The 15,108-nt window shown below is 36.3% G+C and overlaps 1 protein-coding gene across 1 annotated transcript in view; it reads right to left on the reverse strand.

The window, feature by feature from the left end:
* ACBD3 (acyl-CoA binding domain containing 3) overlaps window positions 1–15,108 on the reverse strand; it is a 32,462-nt gene that overhangs the window by 7,132 nt on the left and 10,222 nt on the right. The window contains exons 2-6 of the mRNA XM_010973817.3: window positions 10,637–10,778; window positions 9,843–9,983; window positions 7,039–7,197; window positions 4,934–5,108; window positions 1,234–1,420 (exon numbers count right to left, since the gene is read on the reverse strand). Of these exons, the coding sequence (XP_010972119.2) occupies window positions 1,234–1,420; window positions 4,934–5,108; window positions 7,039–7,197; window positions 9,843–9,983; window positions 10,637–10,778 (804 nt within the window). The remainder of the gene's footprint in view (window positions 1–1,233; window positions 1,421–4,933; window positions 5,109–7,038; window positions 7,198–9,842; window positions 9,984–10,636; window positions 10,779–15,108) is intronic.

Genomic DNA, 15,108 nt, shown 5'->3' on the forward strand with positions numbered 1-15,108 from the left:
TGGTATAAACCAAAGTATTTCAAGGTCTTTTTTGAAACTATTTTGTCACTTGTTCTAAGGTGGTTCTGCAACCAACTTTCTTATGAACCATATCACCATCTCTGATCACCGCCACTGGAATGTTCTTGTCTTCTTTCTTACTTGGTGAACTCTTACTCTTGCTTACCCTTTCCCCAGGAAAACCTCTGGTGACCCCTCCAACTAGGCCATATTCCTCATATCACACACTCTCACTCTGTAACGGACCTCTCTCTCTCTCTCCTTCACAGTACTTATCGCAGCCACAATTTACATTTTATGTGTTATTTTGCTTCACTACTATAGCCCAACACTCAGAAAACCTTTAACCAATTGTTGAATGAATGAATGAATTGCCCACGAAAAGGTAAGCAGATCTTTGAAAATTCTAAGTTATCTTCTTGATAATGTGGTATTTTTGTCTCAAAAAATATAATATATTGTAGCCAGCCTCCAAGAGGGCCCCCAGTAATCCTCACCTCTGGGTACTCATGTACTTGTGAGGTCACCACCCAAAATGCATCAAGGTTGCTATGTGGGACCAACAGAATATGGCAGTAGTGCTGATGTATTACTTCCAAAGACAGGGCATAAGAAACACTGCCATCTCTACCTTGGTTTCTTTTGGACTGTGTGCTCTGGAGGAAGCCAGCTGCTGTGTTAAGGACCCTCAGGCAGCCCCGTGGAGAGGATTCATGGGGCAAGGAACTAAGGCCCTCCTGCCAACAGCCAGCATGAACTTGCCAGTCATATGAGGAAACCAGTTTGGAAGCAGAGCTTTTAGTCCCAGTCAAGCCTTCACCTGACTACAGTCCCAGTGGATGTCTTGACTGCAATCTCACGAGACCAGAACCACCACCACTCAGCTAAACAGCTCCTGAATTCCTGACCCACAGAAACCGTCAAGAGATAATAAATGTTTAATTATTACTTTAAACTGCTAAATTTAGGTCCAATGCATCACACAGCAATAGATAATCAATATATGAAACAAGGCAACCCAAAGTGTCAAAAAGACGTTGAGACTTGCTCTTCTAAACTATTCTAAGGTTCACCAGAAGCATCAGGTTCAGACTAAAAAGAATGAGAGGGCATTCAACTCTCACAAATACGTAATTGCTCTCAAAAGCTAACTAATCTGACTTCTTGACTTCTGCTTTTCATTAAGTTTGAATTATGGCATCTGGATGAATGAATACATCCACCAAGCTGTACCTTTTGGTCCATTCTCCAGGGCTTCTTCTGCAGCTTCTGGTTCAAGCTCTTTTTCTGAGTTGTCAGTGTGGGTTTTGGCTTGTCCATTAACTGACAGCATATCACTTGGTGCAGCTGCATTCACTTTTGATGATGGAGGCAATGAAGCCCCAGCTACTGCTACTTCTTGTTGTTTCTGTAATGCTGCCTATAAGTCAAGAAAAAGTGAAGAAACACTAACCAGGAAGGCTAATAAATGAGACATTTGCTCTGAAATGCACTCTGACCCCATAGTTTTGCTCTTATCAGATAGCACAATGCTTTAAGGAATTACTAATAAACCTTACCAGTTTTTATCCTATCTGTAATGAATATTAGTAGCACATTAACAAACTGATAGCTTAAAAAAGTCAAAATACTAACATGGACAAAAAACTGTAACTGAGGATCACATTTTTGTGACCTGAGGATCACTAGAAAAACTAACCAGGAAGAATTAAAGTAGGCAGAAATAATCAACTTAAAATAAAATTATTACAGGTAAAAATTGAACACAGTAACATTTGCTCTTAAAATTGATAGAAAATTTTCTTGATAAAATTAATATACATAAAATTTGAATCAGAAAAATTAAACTTAGTAGAAATAAACAGAAATTTCATAAAGGCAGAAGTTGTAACTGGTGAAATCTGATAAGGGCCCCCAAAGTGTAACAAACATAGACAAAAATAATCAATAAATTAAATCTTTAAGCTATATATAAAGAAAGATTCTTACCACAATTAAATTAAAAACTGTTAATTATGTAAAAAAATTGACCTAAAAATTAAATAGGCTTATAAAATGAAGTTTGACATCAAAATTTTTTTTTTAATTGAAGTATAGTCAGTTTACAATATTGTGTCAATCTCTGGTGTAAATAGCAATGTTTCAGTCATAACATATATTCATTTCCATATTCTTTCAAAATACTTTCTTAATGAAAATTCATCACTGTTCACATAATTATGATTAAAATATATATATTCATAAACATGAAATCAAAAGGTCCACTGAGTCAAAAATGGAGAATAAAAACATGTTAAGTCCAAAAAACAACTACTTTAGAACATCCCCTTCTTCTATCAAGATGGATAAATATTAATACAACTAGAAGTACCTAAATATTACTTAGGTAACTTTTTGGGGAACTTTAAATTGAATTAAAATATACATATAGAAAAGTATACAAATCATAAACGTACAGCTTGATCAGTTTTCATTAGCCAAACATATCCATGTATCCAACACACAAATCAAGACACTATCTGCATCCCAGAACCCTCCCTGGTGCCCCTTTCCAGATACACCCAAGAGTGACGACTATTCTGACTTGTAACATTATGGATTCATTCTGCCTATTTACTTCTGAACTTTATATAAATTAAATTGTATAATATATGCTCTTTTGTGTGTCTGGCTCCTTTTACTCAGTTTGTTTGTGAGGTTCATCTGTAAGGTCACAAGTAATTATAATTGTATTTTGTTTGTTTGTATTGCTATAGGAAATGCCGTTGTGAAAATACAAGATTTATTTCTCCGATCTACTGTTGAGCATTTGGGCATTTAAGTAACTTTCAACTAAAACACTAAGTTATAAGCGAGCATATGTTTATAATAATTAGGGGAAAAAAAGAAAGAAAACAGGAAAAAAGTCTTTATAATCTCATGGTTTAGGGATAATGACATATTTTGGCATATCTGTATATACATTTCATTTAACGTAACATTTACAAACCAGTTATTAAACAGCAACACCTCTCTCTGCTGCTAGTGTAGGCTAGAAAAACACTTAAGATTTTAAAATACCTTCTCCCAAGGACTACATTCTCAGTAATTTCCATATCAGTTTTCTAAAAGAGTACTAGCTTCCAGAAAAAGGGCACACAACCAAAACAAGTCAGCACACTCAGAACATTCACTGCATGACAGGAAAGCAAAAAAAGCATTTCTGTTGATGATCAACAGGTCAGCTCAAATGGTCCCTCTCCATTTCAAGCCTTTCTTGAAACTCTCCAAAATGAACACCTCCCTACCCTGGTATCCCACTGTCTATGAATATATATCTATTATCTATAATAGATTATAATTATTTATTTACATAATCTCTTCTATCTCTGGGAAGTTTAAAAAAGCACGGAAAGGCACAGGAACAATGTAACAAACACCCATGTAACCATACCTCCAAATTAACAAGTGTTCCCATTTTGTCATTTTGTTCCAGTATTTACAAAAAAAGTAATGCTTTACAGGGCTGAAGTTCCCTTTGTTCCTTCTCCAGTCTCTTCCCTTCTCTCTTCCTAGAGATAATCAATCAATTCGATCACTGCAGTCTAAACTATGGCTTTCCAATTCTGTTTCAAAGATTCTTGGTTTTCCCCATTTGACTGACTTTGTTCTCACTAAGTGACAGCAACCTACAAGCAGGACAGTGTATATGACCTATCCTACTAAAAACTTATCTCAATGCCCATCAAAGAAGCAGGAAAAGGGGAGTGATATGCTAAAGTAGAAACAGGCTTTAGAGGACAGAAAAGAAATCTCTCAAAAATACCACTTATTATCTTGAATAATTCTGGTTTGCCATCTTTTCCCTCCTCTATGGATTACACAAAGCCTGGAGTGCCTTTTAACTGCTCACTTATGCCAAAGACTCCAGAAAACATATTTTAGGTAAGGGTATTAATTTTTATGGAATTTAAAGAATGTAGCAAAACAACAAAGATGACTTCATTTAACAAGAAATGTTGAGCAACTATACTGTAACACTTCTCTTCACTCAGATATTTTGAAAGGTAGTAACTGCTTTATAAGCGAAAATTAATGAAATAAGTAAACTTTAGCTAGGTTAACTTTAAGGAGGCATTTTATGCCTCCTTAAGATGTAAAAAATGAATGTAAATTCAGTTATCTTCCCATGTACCAAATACTTTCACAAAGTAACCATTTTCTCATTTTATTCCTCTGATCTTCCTGTGAGGTTAACAGGATAAGTACCAGGTTTTTATATCCTATTCTTACTGACTGGGAGAAAAGGCAGAACAATCAGAGCAACAGGTAACTTGCCTGATCAAACCAGATAATGACAAAGTCAGGACAGAATCCAAGTGGTATCTGACCTCCAGTCCCATGTTCTTTCCCCAAACCACCTATTCCTATGTGGAAGCAACATACATGGGGGCAGGGAGCTGAGGAGGACGACCAATGTGTTGCAAGTGAGCACTGTAGCTACTGCACCCAACACAAAGGTCAAGATGGACCCAACCCAGCTCTGTCTTAGGGGATGGGGGTCCTCCAACTGGAAGCTATCCAGGCCTATGACAGCATTCTGCCTGAAGGATGTGCTTGAACTAACACTAATTACCCAAATCTTCATTGTTCCAGGGCCACTATTAGAGTCTATGTCAGACTCACTGGAATAACACTAGGTCCATACAACTCCCAAATACCCTTATGACAAATAATAGTGGCCACATCATCTGTTGCTTCAATATTATGTACTTTCTTTCATAATTGCCAGTGCAATGCTAGAAGTCTCCCTTGATAAAGGTCACCTAAAAGTTACTTTATACCTGAGAGGCTAACTGATGCAAAATTTATTAGCAACCATTAAAAAAGACCTTGCATTCCAATGAAACTAAAAACCCTCTCTAAGGCTGAATTCAGGGGTTATCTATCGTACCTGTTGCTGTGCAAGCTGGACTTGATACAACTGCTGCATATACTGCTGATAGTGTTGCTCCTGCAACTGGCGGATGAGAATTTGCTGCTGTTCGTAGTTCCCTGGATACTGTTGGGCTGCATACTGCTGGAACTGCACGGCAGTCTGCGAGTTTAAAGCTGCCATTATCTGCTGCCTAAAAACATCAAAAAATATATACTAGTCTGACTACAGGAGACTGTTCATGACAAAATAAAATGTCCTTGTTATTTATTTTTATAATTTATAACTCTTAAAAAGGACTAAGCTAATCATGTATACCAATCAGCATGTGTCCTAGGCCCAGAAGATTTAAGAAAATGAATTTGGCCTCAAATTTTTCACTTAAGTTTTTCAAGGAAATTTGGGATGGAGAGGGAGAATAATAAGCATATCATCATCACCACCATCATCATCACCATCATAACTGCTCACACTTACTGTGCCCTTACTGCGCGCCATGCAGTGTTCAGGGCACTTCCATGTACTACCCCACTTAGCTCTCACAACCGCCCTCTGAGGTAGGGCTTCACAAAGGAAGAAATGGAGGCGTCCAGTAACTTGTCCAAGATTACACTGCTAGTAGATGCCAGAGCCAGGATTCAAGTCTAGGCAGTCTGGCTCCAGCCTATACTCTTTGAACATGATGCTGTAAGAAGAGGGACTGTCATTTCTGACACAGATGAGGGAGTTAACTGTTGGCCATGGCTTTTCTACCTAAATACATGAAAAGTAGTAAGAGGCAGAACAGCTAAAAGATGTTACATGTGGCTCTGGTAAATAAAGTCAGTGAAAATCTGCATGTCCTTGGCATTGAATGTAAAGCTTGCCTTAAAGAGGAACACTTTAATAATATCTGGGCACACTTGGTTTAGAGATACTGAGTTCTGTAAACTATTACTATTCTTTTCTTTTCTTTCCTTATTTCCATAGAGGAACCACATGCTTCTTAACTCAGTCATGTGACCAACAATAAAGGCCTCAAAGCCACTTGTTAATAAATAATAAAAAAGGACAACCTCACAAAATTCTGAATAGAATATGATCCTGGGTCCACCTAGGGCAACATCCCCGCCAACCAAAAAATAATACTCGTAATCTCTCTCCAGAGGGGAGGGGATAGCTCAGTGGTAGAGTGCCTGCCTAGCATGCACAAGGTCCTGGGTTCAATTCCCAGTACCTCCATTAAAAATAAATAAATTAATAAACCTAATTACCACCCCCCTCCAAAAAAAAAAAAAAAAAAAAAAAAAAACCCAAAACCAACAACAACAAAACCCACAGTCTCTCTCCGAAGTAGAATGAGATCCTGGGTCGGTCTGAAGCTTTTCTGAGGAACTGCTCAGAAATAATGAGAAAACAATGGATTCGCATGTCCTCTGGTTTAATCTATATGCCATGCCACCCCTAAGATTCTAGGCGTTCTTCCCACAGTGTCTTATGTGTGTTAATCCCTCCTTTCCACAGCTCCCTCCTGAAGAACTAGTCCCTCCTGAGACAGCCGCTCTCACAGCCCTTACTGAGTAAGAAATGGTTTCAGCTCCCAAGTCCTGTACTAGGAGACTAGGAATAGACACCTGACACAGGCTGAGCCAACTAGATTCTCTGTTCTGGGAATTTGTAACTGGGTCTCTCATATTCCAGCCAGTCTTACTCAGATGCATGAAAACAAATATTACATAAATCCAGGCTGGGATAAGCCTTGCACATGCCAAAGCAGAGTGACAATTTGCAGAGAACAGGAAGAATGAAACAGAGACACAGATGAGAGAAGCAAAGACAAGAGACTGTGTGGGCCCAAAGACAGAGCAAGCAAGGAAGCAACCTCAGTTCCTGTTCTGGTCCCTGGGTTCTGGGAGCAAATCCCAAATTCTTATAATACATTCCTCTTTTTGCAACCAAATGCTTAAGATAAGGCCCTCTTTGGTAACATATCATTGGCACAAATGGCAAGTAGTTCACGCTGGTCTACCTCCCAGTCATCCCACAAATCACAGACTCATTCTAAGGCACACAACGTAGATTCAAGCACAACAGTACAGCAGTCCATTTCTCATTCTTTAACACAAGCCACACAACAAGCTTACTTTTGCTGCTCCAGCCGAAGCCTTTCTTCCTCAACTCGCCTCCTCTCTTCTTCCTCCCGTCTAAGCCTTTCTTCTTCTTCTCGCCTACGTTTCTCTTCCTCCCTTCGCAGACGTTCTCTTTCCTCCTCTTCACGTCGCCTTCGCTCCTCCTCCTCCTTCCTACAAGGTAAAGGACAGAGAGAATGAACCCTAAAGAATCCTGTTTAAAAATAATTTAAGACTATTTCCCTATGAAAACTGACATAAGCTTTTTAGAGAATCATGTGATAATTTTATCACAATTTGAAATGCACATATTCCACCAAGAGAAATTTATCATATGGCGTCAACCTCACAATATACAGATCACGGCGAGAACAATGGCTGCTGCACAGCAACAGAAAAAGGAGTCCAACAGCAAAGCACTACTTAAGTCATTTTGATAGATCCATACCCTGAAGGCTCCTTCTAAGATATGCTCACAGCACCACAAGCTCTTCCTTCCTACTACTTGCTGTGACTGCAATTAAATTTGTGTGACAAATCTGGCAATACATCTGTCTTACTCATTAAAGTACATGCTACCTAAGAGCAGACTGCCTATCCCACACCGCTATATCCTCAGGGCTTACCACAGTGCTGGAAAGAGCCAGCATTCAACAAACATGAATAGAAATGAATAAGCTACCTTGAAATGCCATGTAGCCATAAAAAAAGAATAGAATTGCATGACCTAATATGTAAAGAAGTTTAATATATTTGTTTAATGGAAAAAGCAGGTAAATAAATAGAAAAAGGCCCAGAAAGACACACCTTAAACGTGTCAGTTATTATCTACAGAGAGAAGAGTGAGATTAAAAGGCAGAAAGGAAGCTTTTCAGTTTGTGCTTCATACATTGCCATATGTGGAAAGTCATTTTTACTGCATATATTTGTGAATTATTTCTGAAGTTAAAAATTTTTAAGCATTTAATTTAAAAAAGAAAAGAACAGCTGGAAATCTAGGTGCAGCCCTTACCCAGCTCTGGCCCACAGCCCTTCACCCAAGGGAGAGCAGCCTGTTGCACTAGCATAGATGCCCCACAGCTCTAAGAGTGGCGTGGGGGCAAAGGGAGGTTGAAGATGGTCTGAAAGAGAAGATTTCTGAGGGTTCTCAATGAACATACCATTTCATAGTCCTACCATGAGATGTGTCTGGGTTACCCTGCTTTTCTCTCCAAACTTCTACAAGTGATGAATATGCCTGAGCCACAACCAAGGCTCAAATTACAGCAATAACATGATTTACTTTTAATATCTCACAGCTAGTACATAGGGCAAGATGGTCCACAAGCCAGAGCTTAAGCTTTAGGATAGAGGAAGTCTAGTCTCAAATGCTTTAAAAGAATTTTATGTAGACTTCATCTACATAAGCATATTTTTAAAAGGAAAAATACAGTTTTATATGTTGAGGAGTAACTTACTCAATTTATCATTTAAAAAAACTTAGAAAGTAATGTATACTTACTTCCAAAGACACAGCTACACCTCACTGACCCAGTATCATTACACAATAATACAGCACATAAATCAATTTTACAGTAAAGGAAACTCATTCCACTCTTATAAGAATCAAAGCTTTTCGTTTGGATAAAAACTGTCTTCCTTTGGATAAATATCTTCTGGAAGTGTATTAAGATATTTTCTGTTCTCTTCAAGAGGAATAAATTATATCCAGTGCCCTGTCTCTTGATAACTCAGGAGTTATAACTACAACATAAAAATTGTACATGTCATAACACAGTGATGGAGAGTTTATTTTCATATTAAATGGCCCCTAACTGCTACACTTCTATAATTCTTATGTCTATTTTTCATGGTTTCTGTCTTCTCCCTCACTGCCAAGCTATTTTCTCTTCTAGTATGTTATTTCCAATCTAGGTTAAGGTGGGGAACCAGAGAACTAACTGTTTCTAGAGTTAAGTATAATATAATCTGAGGGAGAATTGGTTTTATAGCATCATTTTCATACCTAGAAATTTTAGACTGTCAAAGTTCTTTTTTCTTTCTAATTTTTTTTTTTAAATGGAGGTACTGGGGATTGAAACTGGGACCTTGTGCATACTAGGCATGCTCTCTACCACTGAGCTATACCCTATCCCCTAGACTGTCAAAGTTTTTGAAAATATAACCTCCAGATAAATAAGGTGCCGATTATAATTCTGCTGAGTTCACAATCATGATAGAATCCTATAAACATAAATAGCACATTCAATAGCTCCCCCTCTAACCTCTGAAAATAATAAGCCATCTGGACGCCACAACCAATATGAAATGCCTATAAAAGGCCTACCATGTAACACACCTGATAAGCATGATATGAAGTATGAATATTCTAGAAATCCAAGGAAGGTAGCAGCAAAGGGTGTGTCAGCCCAGAGGGATGGCTGAGTTTATTGTGCTCGCTCAGAAACTTAGTGCAGTAATACAAAAGGAATGCTGCCATGATGAATGGGTGGTTCCTTTTAAATGTAAAGCCAAAAAACAAAACAAAACAAAGTAAAAAACAACAAAAATATAACAAAAAAGGAAAAAAAAAAACAAAAAAATTTTTTTTTAATTTAAAAAGAAGAAAAAAAAGGTAAAGCCAGACAGAAGCAGCAAATCCTCTCTCCACAAAACTCATAATGTAAATACTTGCTCACATCAGAAAGTCTGAGCAATTGCCATAAGAAGTTGGGATCCAATGGAAGTAAGACCTCTGATTTAGAACAGACACTCCATAAAGCAAAAGCATCAGTATACTAGGCTACACGAGGAAAAAGTAGTCTGCCCTCAAACTTCACCTTTTTTTTTCTTGCTCTTCCTTCTCTATTTTGTGGGACGCAACATACGTTGAAAACAGATGGCAACACCTATTCAGGAGCTTGACAAACTCTACCATGGCATCCTCTTTAGACATGTTTCCTAGGGCTGCCCATTCTCTCCTGTGAAGAATAACAAGAAAAGTTACCTCTTCTTCTTAACAGAATGAGAATTTGATTTAAATTCTAAGAGTTAAATATTAATGAGTCTCAGTTATAACTAAAATGAAGAATTATTCTACTATAAATAAAAGATTCAATGCTTTAAGTTTTGACAAGCATGTAGTGACTTACTAAACTACATATGCCACATACTAAGCAAATCTACTGTTGTAAACTACAATTCAACTACATTGCTGATAATTTCCATACCAGTAAAAGGGTATCAAAGTTTTACTTTTCTTATTATCATAGTTTAGCCTTAACTGAATAAAATGCTTAATGTAGTCTTTTTTGTCACAACTCTGTATATGTCCCAATAAGGGAATCAATTTCTATATTGTAAATGGCTGTTTTAATATTATTTAGGAAGAATCAAATAGAGCTGTACTTGTCTTATGTTCATAATCAGATGAGTAAACTTCTTCCACAATATTCAGCCATAAACATCTCCAAGCCAAGAACAGACAAACATCTGAAGATTCCAGAAGCTGCAAGCAAAAATGTTTTTCTTATTCTAAAGCTAATGAGCCAGCTATTTACACTTTAACCAATTTATTTTGTACTCTTTTCAACATTAGTCTCATTAAATTCATTATACAACGAAAGACTGTTACCTCCTGTCATTCCCCAACACATCAAAGAATCCAACCTCAGGACAAGTGTCTGGATTGTATGGGCCCATAAGAACCTGCTTATGCAGTGCCACAAGCTTTAGTTTTTCTTCATAAGTTGGATGAAATGCTTTGCCATCTTTTTCTATAAGAAAAATCAATACAAAGAAAATAATTAGCACTAGCAAAATACGTAATTTTTAGCATTATATGTTAAAATTTTGCTATAAGGTATATCACAAATTGTTTGTAATATATAAACACCATTATAGTGAGATTTTTATTTTAAGTACTAAGTTTTAATAGTAAGTCAAGATAGAAACCCTTTATGCTGAATTAATTTTTTAAGACACAGCCAAGTACTAGTACCTATGTTAAAACTACTACAGAGAAACCAATCTGTCAAGCTACAGTCAGGCACACACATAATAATGTACCACTTGACATCCTTCATAAATATTAAAAATATTCAACTATTTTTTAAATAGATAAAAAATAATTTTATATCAAACACTTTTAATATAAGAGACAATGTGCATAAGAGATTACATACACTTTGAAAAGCTATATTCAAAATGTATCCATCCCACCGAGGCACTATGATGTGTGAAGGGGCTTTGGAATCAGACAGCCTAGGTTTAAATCTCATCTCAGATACTTCCTAGCTGTAGGACCATTTAATCTCTCAGTTTGTTCATCAATAAGGTGAGAAGCCTCCTGCTACTTCAGAGGTAACAGAATAGTATAACTGTTAGATCCTTTTCCTTCCTTCATATTATGGTTGACTCTGGCAGGTTTTCAGAGTGGAGCCAGTTTGACCTATAAAGACTTAACTATCACCAACACCACTCATAAGTAGTATGAAACTGGGTGCTGGTAAAATGGAAAATCCTTAAATAGTTCTACTTCTTTGATAAATAGTAGCATTAATTTACTGGTTGAGTCTAATGATAAGAAGAGACTACCAAATTTCAAAACAACAAACAAAAAAAAGGAGGTAGAAAGTAGTATATGTTGCCTACAAATTTTATCCACGTACAGAGCAGTCACCAAAAGAAAATCACTGATGATGAGAGAAGAATATGGGTTAAAGGATATGAAAGGGAAACTCAGAAGAGGGAGGGAAAAAAAAAAAAAGAAGCTGCCAATAAGCATCCAAAGATATTCAATCTCACTTGTGAACGAAATGGAAACTGAAACCATCAGATACCAAGACGCTCTCTGCCATTAGATAGGTCAAAAAAAAGTTCCAAAAACATCAAGAGTTGGTAAGAATGGGACAAATAGGTACCGATTTTTATACACTACTGTTGAAAGTATAAATTGTTACAGTTATCTTGGAGGGCAATTTGGCAATAAATCTCAAAATTATAAATGGACATTTCCTATGGTCCAGTAATTTCAATTCTTATTACCTACTCTTGATATGCACTCTCAAATACATAGAAGGAGGTGGATACAGGGATATTCACTGCAGCACTGTTTTCTTGTTACCGTAAACAACTTGAGAGTTCATCAATAAGGGAACAGCTAAATAATGTAGTATATTCAGCCTGTGGTGTAAATGAATCAAGTACAGGAAACACTGTTAAGTGAAAAAAAGGAAGCTGCAGAAAACTACCTACAATCACAGCACAAAATATACAGCATCAATTCTAAGTACTACCTCCAACCCTCATGCTAACCTCTTTAAAATCAGATTAGTTTTTACAATCTATGGTATTTTACAGTTATAACTGGTGGTTCTTCTTCCTTAACTACAGTACATAAGATATTAGTATGTCTTAGAACTGATGAAATATAGCAAGTAAACACCCCCACATATACAGTCTATGGGTACATTTATATGAATGTAAATGCAAAGAAAAAGATCTAGGAGGAGTCACACTAAAGAGATGAAAATGAGAAAGTGGGAGGGGGCTAAGACTAGGAGTGATAATCAGAGAATTTAAAACTACGAACATTTTAACCTTTCAAAGGAAAATATGTGGAAGAACAAAAAGAACTGTTAAGAGGTGTTGCCTCTGGGGAAGTGACTGGCAAAATTAGTGGATGGGGATTGAAGAGCATTATACACACACACACACACACACACACACACACACCTATATATTTTCCAACAAGAACAAACTCATACAATACTTGGAAAAAATAAATATTAAAAAAAGACAAAACTGTGGCACTGATCTTATTTATTTAATACAAATCAAAACAGTTCAGAAACCTATGGACATGCCATCTGTCTTTGCTACTGAGCAAACAGTATCACTAGACAGTACCAAGAGTAGAAACGCCCTGTAAAGTTTTTAGAACATGATTACCATAGGTCTGTATTTATCAGCTAACAGGCAATTCCCATTTCAAAATCTAACTCTTAGAAGGCTATTTCAATCAATGATGAACACTGTAAGACTTTTTCTATATTCATTCACTCAACTTAATAAATATTTATTGAGCACCTGTATACAAATCATTGTGCTAGACGCTAGGGATTCATTGCCCTCCTGGAACTTACAAACTTGAGCTCAATCAAAAATCTGTAACTTGGCAATACAGTATATCATTGTGTCTAGGTGCATAGTTCAGGTATATAGATACTGCAAACAAATTATAATAAAATTATATTGAGATAAAAGAAAGATTATTTTAGAATACTTCTGACCTAGGGGAAAAAAATTAGGCCAAAAAGGTAATAAAGTGACTTGTTCCAACTCTTTTGGGCCAGTAGGTGTGTTTAATTCCAACACAGTATATAATCAAAGTAAAGTAAAACAGATGAGAGTGTACAAAACCAAAATACACCTTTACATTACCTCTCAAGTAAAAACCAACAAGCCTAGAAGTGTTCTTTATTTCATTCACTTCCCAATGAATCTCTTCGAAATACAGCCTTGAAAAATTATCTTAGCAAGAAAAACCATGTTACGCCTGTTCACTGCTACATTATTTAAAACAAAAAATCTAACTATTCAGCAATAACACACTGCTTAAATTACAGTAATCCACTGGATAGATTATACAGCTATTAAAATGACAATATAAGGGCTATATAGAATTTCAGAGAACAGATTTATGACTTACTAATTAAAATAAGTAGAATAAAAAATTAGATACCATGTTTACAACTACATAAAAATGGGTGATTACACATATAGATCTTTCTTTTAAAAAATTACAGTTAAGATTTTTCTTACAAAATTAGCTAGCCAGAACTCTGTATTCTAAGATGTTAGGTTGTTAAAATATGTAAAACAATAGTGGCTACTTTTTACCAGAAAGCCTTTCTCCAACTTTAAAGGTGCCGATAACCTTCCTTTACCATCTACCTTAATTTTATACATACTAATCACCAACAGTTTTCTTACACTATGTCACAGGTAATTATTAGAGAAGCATAGCCCAGACAATTTTCTTCTCACTTTCCCCAAAAGTGATGTTTTGAAAATCAGCTCCAACTTCTGATCTTATCCAACTAGTTGAAAGGATATTATTTAGAAAGATTTTGATTTTTAAAACCAAAACGGTACCAACCTAAATATTCATTTTATCTTGAGCCTTATAAAAGAAAAACAGGCTGCTGGTGATTCAAGGGGAAAAAAAGGTGTAGCCTGAGAAACAGTGGGGATAGAGTGCATGGTAGACTATAACTAACTTTCCTGTTTTGTTCAATCAGGATTCCTGGGGGTTTATTTTGCTTTTTCCCTTTTTAAAATAAGCCTAAATTCTATGAAAGTGGTTGCTTTGATCTAAATAAACATCAATAAAGATAAAATCAGATGGAAACTTTATTTACTGGAAGATCAAACACTTTTCTGATAAGTCGTGTAAGAGCAATTTTCAAACATACACACAAGAATTCTTATTTGCTTCAGGTAGATGATTTGAAGCTAACAGAACTAGTGGGTACAAAAAAATATTTTAACAATAAAACTACTACAAAGTTATTTTAATGGAAGGAGGGTCCATTTCTTACCAGGTGATAAATTTGCTTATTTCAAACATTCAGTAGTGCAAACTAGAAGCAGGGGACCCTGGGAGAACGTAAGTAAAGAAGGAAACTGTACCCATTATTCAGCAAGGTGTTAGTCTAACCTTAACCCTAAAAGGCGACTCATCAATAGAGGGATGGGAGTTTCAGGATTTGGGGATGTCATTTTGGTATCTGCCCCTTTTATGCCTGAGAGAACTATGAATATATTCCCAATCCATAAGGGATTTTTCAAAAGAAGAATATGGTTTTAAGTGTTAGTTTGGGTCAAGCAGTCAAATAAATCTGCTCACCACCACTAACCAGAATACCCTTTGTTCACAGGCACTCCCTACTAAAACCACACTCAACTAATATCTCTAAAGAAGAAACTGACTATATAGGTAAATTTCTGTGAGAATGAGCAAAACAGTACATCCATTCTCATGAACTCTATTGGCATTTCCATAGACTCTTACATACTTGCTAGTTTTAAGAAATGCTCCAT

This window comes from Camelus bactrianus, chromosome 23 (genome assembly GCF_048773025.1).
Source record: "Camelus bactrianus isolate YW-2024 breed Bactrian camel chromosome 23, ASM4877302v1, whole genome shotgun sequence".
In the NCBI taxonomy this organism is placed as follows: Eukaryota; Metazoa; Chordata; class Mammalia; order Artiodactyla; family Camelidae; genus Camelus; species Camelus bactrianus.